We start from the raw sequence: 16,760 nt of genomic DNA, 5'->3' as shown, positions 1-16,760 counted from the left end.
TTTTTTTTACTGGCCTGCATCTGATGGTCAGCCTGAGGGGAGGGAGAGAGCAGTGGTGAGGCTGCCTCTCACCCAACTCACCGTCCCTCCTCTCTCCCTCCCTCCTCTCTCCCTCCTCTCACCCAACTCACCGTCCCTCCTCTCTCCCTCCTCTCACCCAACTCACCGTCCCTCCTCTCTCCCTCCCTCCGCTGAGAAAAGGGGACACAGTCTTCCAGTTGATGGCGAAACTTAACTTAAGTAACTTAACTTAAGTCGCACTGCATTATTTCTGCCTCATGCGCCAATTCATGTTGTTACTCCTGGGACCAGAGAAAGTGAAATATTCCTCGATATTAAAAAAGACACAAGCCGCTAATATTAGCAACACAAGCTTATGGAAACACTTTGCTGTACTCATTCATTACAGCTGCAGTGCTGGTTGTAGAGCGAGTGGAAGTGACCACTGCTTTAACTTCTATTTTTTGTTGAGATGGAGACGTGAATCCAACATATCAAGTATTGAATGATATTATTAATGTAAGACTCTCAGTGACTGATGAGTTGGTTTAGTTATTTATTAACCACCACATTAATCGCATTCTTCTCTCCTGTCTCCCATGTATGTTTCTGGGTTCAGTTTTGGAGCTTATGCGGCAACGCCCTGACCCCTAAGCGAGGAGTTTTTGGCAAAACGGGAGATCTCCAAACCATCCTCTGTCTGGCCTGTGCAAGAGACGAGGTCACATATTCAGGTGCCTTGAATGGGGACATCTACGTCTGGAAAGGCATCAACCTGATCCGGACAGTTCAAGGAGCCCACGGGGTAAGTGTGTGTGGTAGCTGGTTCCAACCAGCCTTAGTTCTGCCTCACTTCCTGGTGGCGTCTCTTGTTTATGCGTCGGTAGTGGGCTGTAGCTTAGGGAATGCTAAGCCGCAGGCTCTCTCAGATCAAGAGAAGTCATGCTCTGTGGCTCATGCTCAGGCTGGTTCATTCCCCCACAGCCAGCCCCCACACATCTGCCACAGACCTGCATTCACATTCAGACACAAAACTCACTCAATCACACTGCCTGCCTGCCTACACCCACCTTAGTGTTATCGTTAGATCCATCCAGTGGATGATTAAACAGGTCATCATTCATGTTCAACTCGCACACCTGCGACTGAACAACTCCTCCATTCATAGAGCTTTGTTTATTTCAACTGATGAAAGCATACAAGGGGACATGTTTAGCAAGGTGACGGTGTGCCATGTAGCCCCTGTGGCTCTCTTCTATTTTGCTCAGTGGAAAGGATCAGCAGTTTACTACTTGGGATTAAATTATATCTGTGAGCTCAACAGCTGAATGCAGGGTTGGTCGGGTGGGGGAGGGGACTCTACTGTGGTCCATGTCTGTGCTTTGCACTCCAAAGAGACTTCTGGCTGGCTCAACCACAGGAATCCTTCCCGCCAATCACTGTGTTCCACAGCAGGCGGCTCCCGGAGCCTGCCAATAAAAAAAGATACGAGGGGAAAAAAACAATGGTTCAAACGCTTTATGTAATGCACCACTGTGTTATCTCTTCACGCAGCAGCAACGGTATAATTGTGAAAGCCTTGTTAGACATGTGTCTGCTGCAGCAGAGCTGTTGCTAGTTGCTGTACCGCAAGTCTGTCTTGCTCATTTATTGTGCACATCCCCACTGACAGACTGTCATTTCCTCCAGTCAGGGATTTTCAGCATGAATGCCTGTGAGGAGGGCTTTGCCACCGGGGGCCGGGACGGCTGTGTCCGGCTATGGGATCTCAACTTCAAACCAATTACTGTCATCGATCTCAGGGAAACAGACCAGGGATATAAAGGTGACATACAACTCCCCCCTCTTCTCATCTTCTTTTCCCACACAGAGCCAGTCCACAGGCTGTCAATGTGCACTGAGTGGATAAATGAACCAGGGTGTTCTTCTCATGTTGTTCTTTAGTACAGGCCTTTTGTATACCGCTAGACTATTTTCTATTACATCTAGAGGATGTATTCTAGGTCACTAATAGTTTTTTCCTTTCTTCTTTCTTTCGTTTGATTTCTGGTCTTGGGCCTAACAGTAGCTAGAGGTGAAAATAGCAGAGGTGGGTAACAGTGCGCAGGGCACTGGACAATCAGAGTACTACCCCTGTCCTTATGTGCATAGAAGTCCCTGTATTATATTGTTCCATTCCCCTTGTTGGTTTTTCAGCCCAAAGTGTTGCCTACATATTTACTGTATGTGTATGTATTAATATGTATACATGTATGAATATATGTATACCTTCATTGCTTCTTACATTTACTTACCAAAGAGACAGCAAACTATACTGTCTCCATAACAATCACCATATTGTGTAGTCCTCTTGTATTCCTTCTATGTCTTGTTCTGTTTGTTACGGCTATTCTGTGTGTGGGTGTCTGTCTGCGTGTTTTTATCCATTTAACTGTTTGTGCATGCATGTGTGTGTTGACAGGGTTGTCAGTGCGCAGCGTGTGTTGGCGGGGGGATCATATCTTAGTGGGCACCCAGGACAGTGAGATATTTGAGGTGGTGGTCCACGATCGCACCAAGCCCTTCCTCATCATGCAGGGTCACTGTGAGGGAGAGCTGTGGGCGCTGGCTGTGCATCCCACCAAGCCCCTGGCCATGACCGGCAGTGATGATCGCTCTGTCAGGTGGGTGACCAAGCACAACCACTGTCAAACTCCAGGACTAGTCTATGCTTATTATATCCACAGTGTCCCTTACACAATTGCAGTCACTGTCACGTTTGTTATAATAATGGTCGGACCAAGGCGCAGCGTGCGTAGAGTTCCACATGTTTTCATCAAAGAAACTCACCAAAACAAATACAGAACCCAAACAAACCGTGATGTGAGTGTAAACAGGCACTACACAAAAGAAAGATCCCACAAAGCACAATGGGGAAATGGCTGCCTAAATATGATCCCCAATCAGAGACAACGATAAACAGCTGCCTCTGATTGGGAACCATACCAGGCCAACATAGATATATATAATCACCTAGATAACCCATCCTAGTCACACCCCGACCTAACCAACATAGAGAATAAAATGCTCTCTATGGTCAGGGCGTGACAGTCACTGAAATTATCTGGTATATCCAAAGAAATGTTTACATATAGGTACACACATTCACTTCAGGTACTTATATGGTTCATGAGGGAATTGGACCCACGTGATTGCTAACAAAGTTTTCTATCCCTCGGTCTCTGTCTCTGTCTCTGTCTCTGTCTCTGTCTCTGTCTCTGTCTCTCCCTTTGTCTATCCCTCTCCCTCTGTCTCATTCTCTCCCTCTGTCTCTCCCTCTGTCTTTGTCTCTCCCTTTGTCTCTCCCTCTGTCTCTGTCTCTCCCTCTGTGTCTCTGTCTCTCCCTCTCTCTCCCTCTCTCTCTCCCTCTGCCTCTGTCTCTCCCTTTGTCTATCCCTCTCCCTCTGTCTTTGTTTCTCCCTTTGTCTCTCTCTGTCTCTCTCTCCCTCTGTGTCTCTGTCTCTCCCTCTCTCTCTCCCTCTTTGTCTCTGTCTCTCCCTCTGTCTATCCCTCTCTCTCTCCCCCTCCCTCTCTCCCTCTGTCTCTCCCTCTGTGTCTCCCTCTGTCTCTGTCTCCCCCTCTGTAGAATATGGAGCCTTATAGATCATGCGCTGATAGCTCGCTGTAATATGGAGGAGCCTATTCGCTGTGCAGCTGTGAGCACAGACGGCATTCACCTGGCGCTGGGCATGAAGGACGGCTCCTTTACTGTCCTACGGGTCAGGTGAGTATAGGGCAGAAGTCAAAGGTCACTTCTAGTTCTTTCTGATTAGCTTGGTATATGAACTTCATGTTAACTTCCTATTTTGTTTGCAATTCCATTACTCATTAACAATATGTCAGTTAGTGAATGCATGGATATTAAATTTAATTCAAGGAGGGTTTTTTAAAGAATGTATTGGATGACCTTTCCAGTAACGCTCTCCCACTCCACAGAGACATGACAGAGGTGGTCCACATCAAGGACAGGAAGGAGGCCATTCATGAGCTGAAGTACTCTCCTGATGGAGCTCACCTGGCTGTGGGCTCCAATGATAACTCTGTGGACATCTACAGCGTGGTGCAGAGGTACAAGAAGGTGGGAGAGTGCATCGGCTCCACTAGCTTCATCACACACATGGACTGGTCCACAGACAGCAAGTATCTGCAGACCAATGACGGCAATGGAAAGAGACTCTTCTACAGGATGCCAAGTAAGTCTGTCAATGACATGTCTCGTCATGTAGATAAATTACACTGTGAAGAGTCTTGCTGTCTATGGGAAGGAAGTTAGGATTTCTCTTGTGTCATTACCTCACCGTTATTAATTATATTTTGGTGCTATGTGTGTCATGAACTTTATGCTTTGTTGTGACAACAGTGACGTATGGCCATGAGACAAGATGTCATGATGACTAATGTGCTGTTCATTTGATGTTTTAGTTGCACATGATGTAGTTATTATTGTCTTTCTACTCAGGCGGTAAAGAAGTCACCAACAGGGAAGAGTTGAAGCTGGTGCAGTGGTCCTCATGGACGTGTGTGTTGGGCCCCGAGGTCAACGGAATATGGCCCAAATACTCAGAGATCAATGACATCAACTCTGTTGACGCCAACTTTAATAATCAAGTTTTAGTAACAGCAGATGATTATGGATTAGTGAAACTATTACGGTACCCGTGTGTAAGAAAAGGTGAGGATTTCCATTGGTTCCTTTGTCCGGAGATGTGATGTTGTCAGTCAATTCATTCATGTGATGTTTATGCATTTACAAATGAACGAAAAACAACTCTTCTCTCTATCCCAGGGGCAAAGTTTAAAAAGTATTTAGGTCACTCTGCCCATATAACCAATGCCAGGTGGTCACATGACTACCAGTGGGTGATAACTATTGGTGGAGCTGACCACTCAGTGTTCCAGTGGAAGTTTGTTTCAGACAGAAAGTCGAAGGAAGCTCTTCACATAGCACCTCAAGGTACATGACTGTCCTATTTCGATGACTGCCCCATTCTAGTCTACCCCAATGTGAATATGACTCTGAAGTGCAGACAAGTCTAGTAGACTCCGTGACCCTTCGCCTTGAATGATGTTCCTTATCCCAGCTAAAAGCTTTCTACACGAGGTCATAGATCCACAAGTATACATTTTAAGTGATACTAGCTGGAAGAGAACTGTTGTGTTTGTATTCAGCTCCTACAACCTTGTCCTCATTTGTAAGTCATGTTTCTCAACTAAATGGTCTTAGACAGAGCTGTGCTGCGCTTTGTGAAATTAAACCACATACTAACTGCCATTCCATTTCATTTTCCTAATGGACCCAGCAAGTCAAAGCCTAGCGGTGCCAGGGGTACTCAGTGCCTGGTCTTGGCACGGCCAACCGAGTTTCACTGCATCAGTATTTGTATGTCTCAGTCTGAGTAATAGGACTGTGGAACGGGGAAAGCAGTCCACCACTTAAGACTTTTCAAAGGCTTGCTTGATGAATATGAGCTGTCATCTTCATCCATCTGTGATGTTGGTCTTGGCTGAAATGGGACTCAATACTGGTTGTCTACTAGTTCTGGATTAGTGTGTTTAACCTTATTAAACAAACTGTTGTGGGAGCATCTGGGTGGTAGAATAGATCTGATGAAGTCGTCTTCTTCTCTCCTGCAGAGACGTTGTGCGACTCCAACAGTGAGGAGTCGGACTCGGACCAGTCAGACGTGCCTGAGATGGACTCAGAGATCGAGCAGGAGACACAGCTCACATATCGGCGGCAGGTTAGCGACACAACACCTGCTCTCCTCTTTGAAAATGACACATTATGAACGTTGCATATGAAAAACAAACAATATTAGATTGAGTAAAAACCTTAACAGATGTCAGAGAGTTAAATGCTTTATATTGTATTTCCATGTCCAGGTTTACAAAGAAGATCTACCTCAGCTCAAAGAGCAGTCCAAGGAGAAGCACCGTGCGATGGCCATGAAGAAAAGAGAGAGAACACCAGGGAGCGGGGTGAAGCTACACTTCATCCACGGGTTAGGAGACCTCAGGCAGCACCACATACCACCGCCAAACATAACCCAAACAAATCATAACCTGTGTAAAATGTTCTCACACCAAGCAAACCCGGAAAAGCACACAAAATAATTCAACATCTGTATAGTCTTTATCTAACCATCTTTTCTACCAACAAAACCCCACAGCCAAAAGGTCCAAAATGTGAACGCTGTGTTCTTCCTCATTGTTTCCTGTGTTGTGGTGCTCCAGCTACAGAGGCTTCGACTGCAGGAGCAACCTGTTCTACACCCAGACAGGGGAGATAGTGTACCACGTGGCGGCCGTGGGGGTGGTGTACAACCGACAGCAGAACACCCAGCGCTTCTACATGGGCCATGACGACGACATCCTGTGCCTGGCCATACACCCCCTCAAGGACTTTGTAGCAACAGGCCAGGTAGGTAGCACTGCTAACAATTAAATATATACACTATCGTTAAAAAGTTTGGGGTCACTTAGAAATGTCCTTATTTTTTTAAAGAAAAGCACATTTTTTGTCCATTAAAATAACATCAAATTGATCAGAAATACAGTGTAGACATTGTTAATGTTGTATATAACTATTGTAGCTGGAAATGTCAGATATTTTTATGGAATATTTACATAGGTGTACAGAGGCCCATTATCAGCAACCATCACTCCTGTGTTCCAATGGCATGTTGTGTTAGCTAATCCAAGTTCATAATTGATCATTAGAAAACCCTTTTGCAATTATGTTAGCACAGATGAAAACTGTGGTTCTGATTAAAGAAGCAATAAAACTGGCCTTCTTTAGACGAGTTGAGTATCTTGAGCATCAACATTTGTGTGTTCGATTACAGGCTCAAAATGGCCAGAAACAAAGAACTGTCTTCTGAAACTCATCAGTCTATTCTTGTTCTTAGAGATGAAGGCTATTTCATGCAAGAAATTGCCAAGAAACTGAAGATCTCGTACAACGCTGTGTACTACTCCCTTCACAGAACAGCCCAAACTGACTCTAACCAGAATAGAAAGTGGCAGGCCCCGGTGCACAACTGATCAAGAGGACATGTACATTTGAGTGTCTAGTTTGAGAAACAGACACCTCACAAGTCCTCAACTTGCAGCTTCATTTAATAGTACCCGCAAAACACCAGTCTCCACGTCAACAGTGAAGAGGCGACTCCGGGATGCTGGCCTTCTAGGCAGAGTTCCTCTGTCCAGTGTCTGTGTTCTTTTGCCCATCATAATCTTTTCTTTTTATTGGCCAGTCTGAGATATGGCTTTGCCTAGAAGGCCAGCATCCCGGAGTCGCCTCTTCACTGTTGACGTTGAGACTGGTGTTTTGCAGGTACTATTAAATGAAGCTGCCAGTTGAGGACTTGTGAGGCGTCTGTTTCTCAAACTAGACACTCTAATGTATTTGTCTTGCTCAGTTGTGCACCAGGGCCTCCCACTCCTTTTTCTATTCTGGTTAGAGACAGTTTGTGATGCTCTGTGAAGGGAGTAGTTAGTACACAGCGTTCTACAAGATTTTCAGTTTATTTGCAATTTCTCACGTGGAATAGCCTTCATTTCTCAGAAAACGAATAGACTGACGAGTTTCAGAAGAAATTACTTTGTTTCTGGCCATTTTGAGCCTGTAATCGAACCCACAAATGCTGATGCTCCAGATACTCAACTCGTCTAAAGAAGGACAGTTTTATTGCTTCTTTAGTCAGAACAACAGTTTTCAGCTGTGCTGACATAATTGCAAAAATGTTTTCTAATGATCATTTAGCCTTTTAAAATGATAAACTTGGATTAGCTAACACATTGTGCCATTGGAACACAGGAGTGATGGTTGCTGATAATGGGCCTCTGTACGCCTATGTAGATATTGCATAACAAATCTGCCGTTTTCAGCTACAATAGTAATTTACAACATTAACAATTTCTGAACTGTATTTCTGATCAATTTGACCCCATACTTTTAAACGGTAGTGTAGTGTGTGTGTATATTGTATATACTTTTTTCCCCTTTTAGGTGGAAGATTACATTTTGTTATATATATTCAGAGACTGGGATAGAGTAGCTAGGGCCTAAAGTGTATAGAGGCTGACCTCTAAAGATGCCATTGGGAACTGGAGGGTCTTCTGTATATGCTTATGGTGCAAAGTAACTAAAGATAATGTCCTACTGCTAACACTGACCTGGAACTGTTGCATTGCCCTGTGTGGGTGTGGAAGTTGCTGTGGATGAGTGGAAGCTAATTGTTTCTTCTGTCTGTCCAGGTGGGGCGAGACTCTTCCATCCATATATGGGACACAGAGATGCTGAAACCCCTGTCTGTGTTGAAAGGATTCCACCAACTGGGAGTGTGTGCCCTAGACTTCTCAGGTAGTAAACCAGGGCTGTTTACAGATGCTTTCCATACACTCTCCAGATAGTGTAACACATTGAACACAACAACAACCCATTATTGCTTTAACCTAGCCTGACATTCTCAGTCAGCCATGGAGAAAAATAACTCTTCCTTCACACAGGAAATGGGCGAGTTGAAATGTGTTCCAATTTAGAAGCATGGCGCTGAACAACCCTTTTATGGAGATAGTCTGTGTACTGTGGCAGGCTGGCAGCATCAAGGCAAAGGCTCTCATCTCTCTCCTGATAATTGGCCACAGACAGAGGCGTAGCTGCCATTACCTGCCATGGATCAAACCTATACCAGGCTAGTTTACTGTTCCTCACAAAACAAGAGTAAATAGAGAGGCTCTCTGTGTGAATTTTGAATTGATTGAGGTTGTGTTTTGTTGTTCTTCCTCAGCGGATGGCAAGCGACTGGCCTCGGTCGGGCTGGATGACAACCACACCATTGTCCTTTGGGACTGGAGGAAGGGGGAGAAGCTCTCAGCCATCAGGTTAGTACAGTACAGTAGCTGTTATGGCATCTCAGATGATCCATTCAGATCTCAGCAGTCTCCTCAATAGGCAGACTAGAGACATCAAAGGTCAAGATAAGTCCTAAGGGTTGACATTCTTCAGGAACGCTCCACTTACTGATGAAAAACAAGACTAGAAAATGTTTCTCAGTGAGTTAGCTCATGATATATATACATTAACAGTCAAATGTTTGGACACACCTACTCATTCAAGGGTTTTTGTTTATTTTGACTATTTTCTACATTGTAGAATAATAGTGAAAACATCAAAATTATAAAATAGCACATGGAATCATGAGGTAACCAACAAAGTGTTAAACAAATCAAAATATATTTTAGATTTTAGATTATTCAAAGTAGCCACCCTTTGCCTTGATGGCAGCTTTGCACACTCTTGGCATTCTCTCAACGAGCTTCACCTGGAATGCTTTTCCAACCATCTTAAAGGAGTTCCCACATATTCTGAGCACTTGTTGGCTGCTTTTCCTTCACTCTGCGGTCCAACTCATCCCAAACCAACTCAATTGGGTTGAAGTCGGGTGATTGTGGAGGCCAGGTCATCTGATGCTGCACTCCATCACTCTCTTTCTTGGTCAAATAGTCTGGAGGTGTATTGGGTCATTGTATTGTTGAAAACAGATGATAGTCTCACTGAGCGCAAACCAGATGGAATGGCGTATCGCTGCAAAATGCTGTATTAGCCATACTGGGTAAGTGTGCCTTGAATTCTAAATAAATCACTGACAGTGTCACCAGCAAAACACCCCCACACCATCACACCTCCTCCTCCATGCTTCACGGCGGGAACCACACATGTGGAGATCATCCGTTCACCTACTCTGCGTCTCACAAAGACATGGCAGTTGGAACCAAAAATCTCAAATTTGGACTCATCAGACCAAAGAACAGATTTCCACTGGTCTAATGTCCATTGCTCGTGTTTCTTGGCCCAAGCAAGTCTCTTCTTATTATTTGTGTCCTTTAGTAGTGGTTTATTTGCAGCAATTCAACCATGAAGGCCTGATTCACGCAGTCTCCTCTGAACAGTTGATGTTGAGATGTGTCTGTTACTTGAACTCTGTGAGGTGTTTATTTGGGCTGTAGTTTCTGAGGCTGGTAACTCTAATGAACTTATCCTCTGCAGCAGAGGTAACTCTGGGTCTTCCATTCCTGTGGCGGTCCTCATGAGAGCCAGTTTCATCATACCGCTCAATGGTTTTTGCGACTGCACTTGAAGAAACGTTCAAAGTTCTTGTAATTTTCCAGATCGACTGACATTCATGTCTTAAAGTAATGATGGACTGTTTCTCTTTGCTTATTTGAGCTGTTCTTGCCATAATATGGTCTTTTACCAAATAGGGCTATCTTCTGTATACCACCCCTAACTTGTCACAACACAACTGATTGGCTCAAATGCATTAAGAAGGAAAGAAATTCCACAAATTAACTTTTAAGAAGGCAGACCTGTTAATTGAAATGCATTCCAGGTGACTACCTCATGAAACTGGTTGAGAGAATGCCAAGAGTGTGCAAAGCTGATTTGAGATTCAGTTTAGTATTATTCATGTAAATGAGAGGTCTTTGTCCACAAGCTATGACCCGGTCAGTAGTTCCTGCAGCATAAATCAGTTATCCACCCCCACACTGATTCACAAAGATACATGTCCAGTCATGCAATGTCCAGCATCACAACCATCCCTTGGCCATTGTACAAGCTCCGGAGCCAAGAGAATAACAACAAGTACTTCATTGCTGCTGATCAAAACATTCCCTTTAATTCCCTAGACAGCTTGAGCACCTCCACTTTAAATGTGGACATTTATATATGAGGGCAACATTGATATAGTTCTCGTGAAGAGAGGAGGGAGGGGAACCACCCTGCAGACTCTTAAAGCTGTTCCTTTCTGAATAGAGAACACTTGGCCCTGCCAACTCACAGTTGAATGATTAAGTGTATGTCTGGTGCAGATCTCTGGTCCATCCATCTCAACCTGGGTTTAGGCTACATTCACTGTGAGTATAATCTAAAATGAAAAGTGGCCATTTAAAAAAAGAAAATTATGTAAAATGGAATGGCAATTCAAACTAGCAAATATCAAATATCCAGGAATTCAAATATGGTTGTCTAGCATCTATATGGACACTCTGATTTCCCCCAATGCTGGTCTTATTTCTCTATGGCTTTGCACTTGATATTCATAGCGGTAAAATAGTCCTTTGGAATTCCATCAGGCTAGTTAGAGCAGTGGAGGCTTGCTCATGTCCTGCCTGCGTGCTGTAGCTGTTGTGTACTGTGCTCCCGTGGCAGCTCAGAGACAGCTTGGAGCTGCACTAATCTCCTTTGCAGGCCCTGGTGGGCAGTGCAGTGAGGCGGGCAGAGGGAAATGGGGCCTGACAGAGCCTGCCTTGTGCACTGCACTGCCTAGTCCTCAGCTGGGAGAGGAGCATGGTGAGGCAGAGATAGGGAGAGGGGGCATGAGAGAAAGATGGAGATGAGCGGGGGAGGAAACCGATAGGAGACGGGGAGGGAAAATAGTGGGAGAGGGGGGAGAGGGATGGAAGTGAGAGAAGGAGAGTGAGAAAGCTTGAAAGGGATAGAGAGATGAACTAGGTATCAGTTTTGCTCTGGCCTCAGTGAGCGCCATGTAGTGATGCAGCAGCACAAAGGCCAGTGATTAGGGACCCAGCCCAGTGTGCACTACGCTCCATTGGATCAGACAGGAAATGCCAGTGATTAGGGACCCAGCCCAGTGTGCATTACGCTCCATTGGATCAGACAGGAAAGGCCAGTGATTAGGGACCCAGCCCAGTGTGCACTACGCTCCATTGGATCAGACAGGAAATGCCAGTGATTAGGGACCCAGCCCAGTGTGCACTACGCTCCATTGGATCAGACAGGAAAGGCCAGTGATTAGGGACCCAGCCCAGTGTGCACTACGCTCCATTGGATCAGACAGGAAAGGCCAGTGATTAGGGACCCAGCCCAGTGTGCACTACGCTCCATTGGATCAGACAGGAAAGGCCACTGATCCTTATTGTTCATATGGGAGGGAGGCAGTCAAACTGTGCAGACACATTGGGTGTAATATGATTCCCTGTACACTAACTTTCTTCTAAGTTTATTCCACTTCTATTTCAGATCCATGTATTTTTGTGCAATGGAATTAATGCAATGTTTTCAATCATTTTTTAGGGGAAGCAAGGATAAGATTTTTGTCATAAAAATTAATCCATACTGTTCAGACAAGCTCATCACAGCAGGGGTAAAGCATATGAAGTTCTGGCATAAAGCAGGTAAGAGACCGCAAAGTTAAACAAAAGTTGACTCAGCAATGTCTCAAAGAATGATGTGATGTGTTGTCATGTGAGTTAATGACACAACCTCTCTTTCAGGTGGTGGTCTGATCGGGCGTAAGGGCAATATGGGGAAGACCGAGACAATGATGTGTGCTGTGTATGGCTGGACAGAGGAGATGGTGTTCTCAGGGACGTGCACAGGAGACATCTGTATCTGGAGAGACATGTTCCTGGTAAAGACAGTCAAAGCCCATGATGGCCCAGTCTTCAGTATGCACGCCCTGGAGAAGGTACTGGAAGGGAAAGGAAGGGGTTTAAACACTGGCCATTTGAAATGTGAAATAGAGATGACACCTCTCTCTCTGTCTCTGTGTCTCTCTTTCTTTCTTCCCCTCTCGCTGTTTCTCTCTTTGTTTTTGCCATTACTATTCTGATGGTGTAGTATTGTCAATGAATAGAGTAGGATTGTATTCTTTCAGATGTCAGTTTTATACAATGATGCTATGTGAGTGATTAAAGAAGAGATATTCTAATCTATCTCCTGTTCTCTCGTTATGTCCCACTCTGTAGGGATTTGTGACAGGAGGGAAGGACGGCATAGTGGCTCTGTGGGATGACACCTTTGAGAGATGCCTCAAGACGTACGCCATCAAGAGAGCAGTCCTCGCTCCAGGCTCCAAAGGTAAAAGGTCACCCTATCACTGCTGTGAAGCCAATCACGTTACATACTGGGCTCATAGCTCCAACGCCAAAGGAATCATTCAGTGGAAATCCATTTAAACACTCAATCCATTTAGCTTTAATGAAGATTGCTTCCTCTGCCCCTGGTTAAATGAAAGTCCTTATCCAATAATTCACTCTATAGGGTTACTGTTGGAGGACAACCCTTCCATACGTGCCATATCACTTGGTCATGGTTATATACTGGTGGGGACAAAGAACGGAGAGATTCTGGAGGTGGATAAGAGTGGACCCATCACCTTGCTGGTCCAGGTGAGCGGATACAGAGTGTTACATACAGTGTCATTATAAAGTCAACAATCTGTCACAATGAACAGCACACACGACAGGCACCAGCTGTGCTTAACTGAGGCTGGCAGGGATGTGGCAGCCTGGTTTTTGTAGCTTGGTTAGGTGGGAGCCAATGAGGTGTCAGTAATGAAGGTGTCAGCTGGGGGCACATTATTTTGGGTTGAAGGTTGTACTGAGAGACTGGCAGTGAGGGGAACTGTCTCTTCACTGGAAACCATTGTAGAACTATGTTATACTGTACAGTACATGGCGTAACGTTGCAGAAACTGTTTATAATACTGATGAATGAGCCCTGCAGTCTTTTAATTTTGTAAGTTCATTTTGCAAAGACAAGTGCTTCTACTATCTCCCCAGGCCTCATTTGACCCATAGGAAACCCAGAGCTAATATTATTGATTTTCTTGTGAAATGCTCTAGAGCAAATTAGCAATTTCTTATGGGTGAAGCCGAGCAACAGAAACATATGGAATGAGCTCTGACGCTTCTGTCTGCTCGGCTCCTCCATTGATTTTCATTGTGCAAAATGCTACACTGTGCTAGACATGTAGTCCATGTATTTATTTTACATGGGTGCTATGTGTATCAAATATTTTATGTTAGAAGATATAAAATGTGGTTCCTAACCCCTCTCTGTCGTACCTTGATTAGATTGAATTGAGTTGCACTGAGTGAATGGTATTGTCTATTTGATGGGTCCACAGGGTCACATGGAGGGTGAGGTATGGGGCCTGGCCACTCATCCCCATCTCCCTCTCTGTGCCACTGTCAGCGATGACAAAACCCTGCGCATATGGGACCTGTCCCCCAGCCACTGTATGCTGGCTGTACGCAAGCTCAAGAAAGGTGAGTCACTCAAATAGAAAGGTCTATGCTACATTCATTCACTTCCTTTTTTCCCTTTCTGTGGTGTATTCTTATAGTCATTAGGTGCATTCTCTGAGGTACTAACTGACCTCCTCCATAGGGGGGCGCTGCTGCTGCTTCTCCCCTGAGGGCAAGGCCCTGGCAGTGGGCCTGAACGACGGAAGCTTTCTCATCGTCAACGCAGACACCCTGGAGGACCTAGTGTCCTTCCAACACCGCAAGGATATCATCTCAGACATACGCTTCTCACCAGGTCAGACATTGTCCTCCCTCCATCCCTCCCTCCACTCATCCCTCCAGCCCTACAAATTCCCTCCATATTCTTTCCTGAAGAAAGAAAGACAAAGTGTAAAAAATTACTTTGTCTTAAAAAGAAAGAGAAAAAATATATGAGATATGGCCAGGTATTCATATTTTCCCCCTGCTGTGAGAAGAGGTATTGCTGCAGGCTTGACCCAAATACACTGATGTATGTAACAAGGCCAGGCAGGGAGAGACACAGTCTGTCTGAGTGGGAAGAGAGTAGTGGGGGAGGATAAAGTGAGAGCTAGAAACTAAACTCTCTATCTCATGTCCAGTTAACCTTAATCTACAATGCTAAGGATCCAGTTTCCCAACACATAACTGATAGTGCTTCTAATTGCTTCTCTATACAATATAGACGTCTGCACTCTTATACACTGTTCAATGTGTTGGCAGATAGTAGTTTTATTATTCTAAAGAATTGTGACGACCATATACATACTGTAAATATGGAGTACTGTTTGTTGTCAGAGTTGATTTAATGTGTGTTGTTATCTTGGCTGCTGACCAGAAGGCCTGACAGACTTGTAACAACAGAAAAGGAAACCCTTTTGAAACATGGCTGCTGTGTTTACACAGGTGCAGGGAAGTACCTGGCGGTGGCGTCTGTTGACAGCTTTGTGGACATCTATAATGTGATGAGCAGCAAGAGGGTGGGGGTGTGCAAGGGGTCCCTCAACTACATCACCCATCTGGACTGGGACAAGAGAGGTAAACATGTTCGTCTAACAACTACACTGATTGTGGCAGTGACCTTTGCAGGTGAAAGTTGACCTGGACCAATGCCATTGTATTTCAGGCTATTCTTATTGTTGGCTCATTCACAATGTGTGGACATCCATTTTAAACATCTAGGTAAAGGAATAGTCGTTTTTGTTATTCCAAGTATGATAACTGAATGATAATGCTACTGGGTTGTTCCACCGATACAGTGCCTTTTGAGAAGTGTAAAATCTTTTGATTTCACCTCATTTGAGCTTTCTGACATAAAGAGCACATGTTCAACCTCATAAAAAACAAGTTTTTCCATCTGAAGAGGTTAAATAAAAAAAATGGCTATATTAAGTGCCTATCAAGTGCCAAATAAAGTAACAGGGTTGACCTTAGGAGGGTTGATGATTTCATCTTAAATCAGCTATAAATCCCCTCATGAGAGGAGGAATGGAAGCTTGTTGTGTGCAACAGGGAGTGGCAACTGAATGCAAGCGTCCTCAAAGAAATGTAATTGCTCAAATATTTCTAGCCTTTCTATCTATGGGTAACAGAGTTGAAGAGCAACGCTCGATCCGCTCAGTTTTCCAGCACAAAACACCACCCAGTGGGTAAAATGACATTGGATCTACGTGGAAAACTGATTGGATTTGTGAAAAGCCTTAAGTACATTTCTTTTCTTTTTTTACCCAACTTTTAACCTTAATCCAATGACATGGTGACATTTTATGTTTTGTTGATCTCATGTTGAATTCAAGTTAGTTGACAACTCAACCAAATGTAAATCAAAACTAGATGTTGAACTGAAGTCTGTGCCCAGGGGACAGATAATGGCCAGAAAGAGTAGATTCAGCTCACCTGCTATTACATTATGATTTGACTATTAGATGTTAAATGTTTCTTTTGAAACATTTTTTTTAAATGAATAGTTTCACCATATTAAAATGAGAGTTCCGTTCAAGTAATAGGGTTGATCTTAAAATGAGGGACAGACGTAAATGAATGACTAATCACATGAAATGAATAATCATTTTCAGAAAACAAAATAATGAGGGCTTTACAATGATGGTGAAAACTTGGAGACGTTTTTGTATTAAGTGGGTTGAAATCGTCCTAGAAGTGACACAGGGTTGGCGGAGGGACAAGTCAAAATGCTGAATTTTGGCACTGTAGTAAGCCTTTATTCATATAAAAATGTGATTGATTGAATTCTTGATGAGTGCAATTAATTTAATATAACAGGCTTTTAAAATGTTATATTTGTGCACAATTTCTACTTAAAATATCAAAGGGACGCAAAAGGCACTCATTTTGTGGAACGACCCTACTATAAACCACAAAAGGGTTAATTTAATATCAGATTCAGTCTTAACTGTGTTCTCTCATTCACAGGAAAACTACTGCAAGTGAACACTGGTGCTAAAGAACAGTTATTTTTCGAAGCTCCACGGGGAAAGAAGCAGACCATTCCTGCTACAGAGGTAAGCACAGCACATCACATACACTGCTGCCTGCCATGGCCCATGGCGTTGTCGTGGCTATAGTGGGGCTGGCCTACTTTTTCCCCCGAGATGTCACAGGACAGCGTGGTAAGGGCACTCAAGCAT

General features: G+C 44.2%; 1 protein-coding gene across 3 annotated transcripts in view; it reads left to right on the top strand.

Annotated features, from left to right (window-relative positions):
• Nucleotides 1–16,760, top strand: part of eml5 (EMAP like 5) — a 67,512-nt gene that overhangs the window by 41,268 nt on the left and 9,484 nt on the right. For 2 of the 3 annotated variants that reach the window (XM_036954866.1, XM_036954865.1), the window contains exons 5-25: nt 620–805; nt 1,690–1,825; nt 2,069–2,089; nt 2,462–2,663; nt 3,626–3,763; nt 3,976–4,232; nt 4,499–4,711; nt 4,826–4,993; nt 5,674–5,780; nt 5,923–6,041; nt 6,274–6,460; nt 8,299–8,404; nt 8,832–8,925; nt 12,140–12,240; nt 12,340–12,533; nt 12,814–12,925; nt 13,109–13,236; nt 13,977–14,118; nt 14,240–14,392; nt 15,022–15,153; nt 16,546–16,634. In XM_036954866.1, coding sequence (XP_036810761.1) covers nt 620–805; nt 1,690–1,825; nt 2,069–2,089; nt 2,462–2,663; nt 3,626–3,763; nt 3,976–4,232; nt 4,499–4,711; nt 4,826–4,993; nt 5,674–5,780; nt 5,923–6,041; nt 6,274–6,460; nt 8,299–8,404; nt 8,832–8,925; nt 12,140–12,240; nt 12,340–12,533; nt 12,814–12,925; nt 13,109–13,236; nt 13,977–14,118; nt 14,240–14,392; nt 15,022–15,153; nt 16,546–16,634 — 2,985 coding nt within the window. The remainder of the gene's footprint in view (nt 1–619; nt 806–1,689; nt 1,826–2,068; nt 2,090–2,461; nt 2,664–3,625; nt 3,764–3,975; nt 4,233–4,498; nt 4,712–4,825; nt 4,994–5,673; nt 5,781–5,922; nt 6,042–6,273; nt 6,461–8,298; nt 8,405–8,831; nt 8,926–12,139; nt 12,241–12,339; nt 12,534–12,813; nt 12,926–13,108; nt 13,237–13,976; nt 14,119–14,239; nt 14,393–15,021; nt 15,154–16,545; nt 16,635–16,760) is intronic. The other variant, XM_021574374.2, reaches the window with a different exon arrangement.

The sequence above is a fragment of the Oncorhynchus mykiss genome, chromosome 19, assembly GCF_013265735.2.
Source record: "Oncorhynchus mykiss isolate Arlee chromosome 19, USDA_OmykA_1.1, whole genome shotgun sequence".
In the NCBI taxonomy this organism is placed as follows: Eukaryota; Metazoa; Chordata; class Actinopteri; order Salmoniformes; family Salmonidae; genus Oncorhynchus; species Oncorhynchus mykiss.
This window is presented reverse-complemented; position numbering and strand designations above follow the sequence as displayed.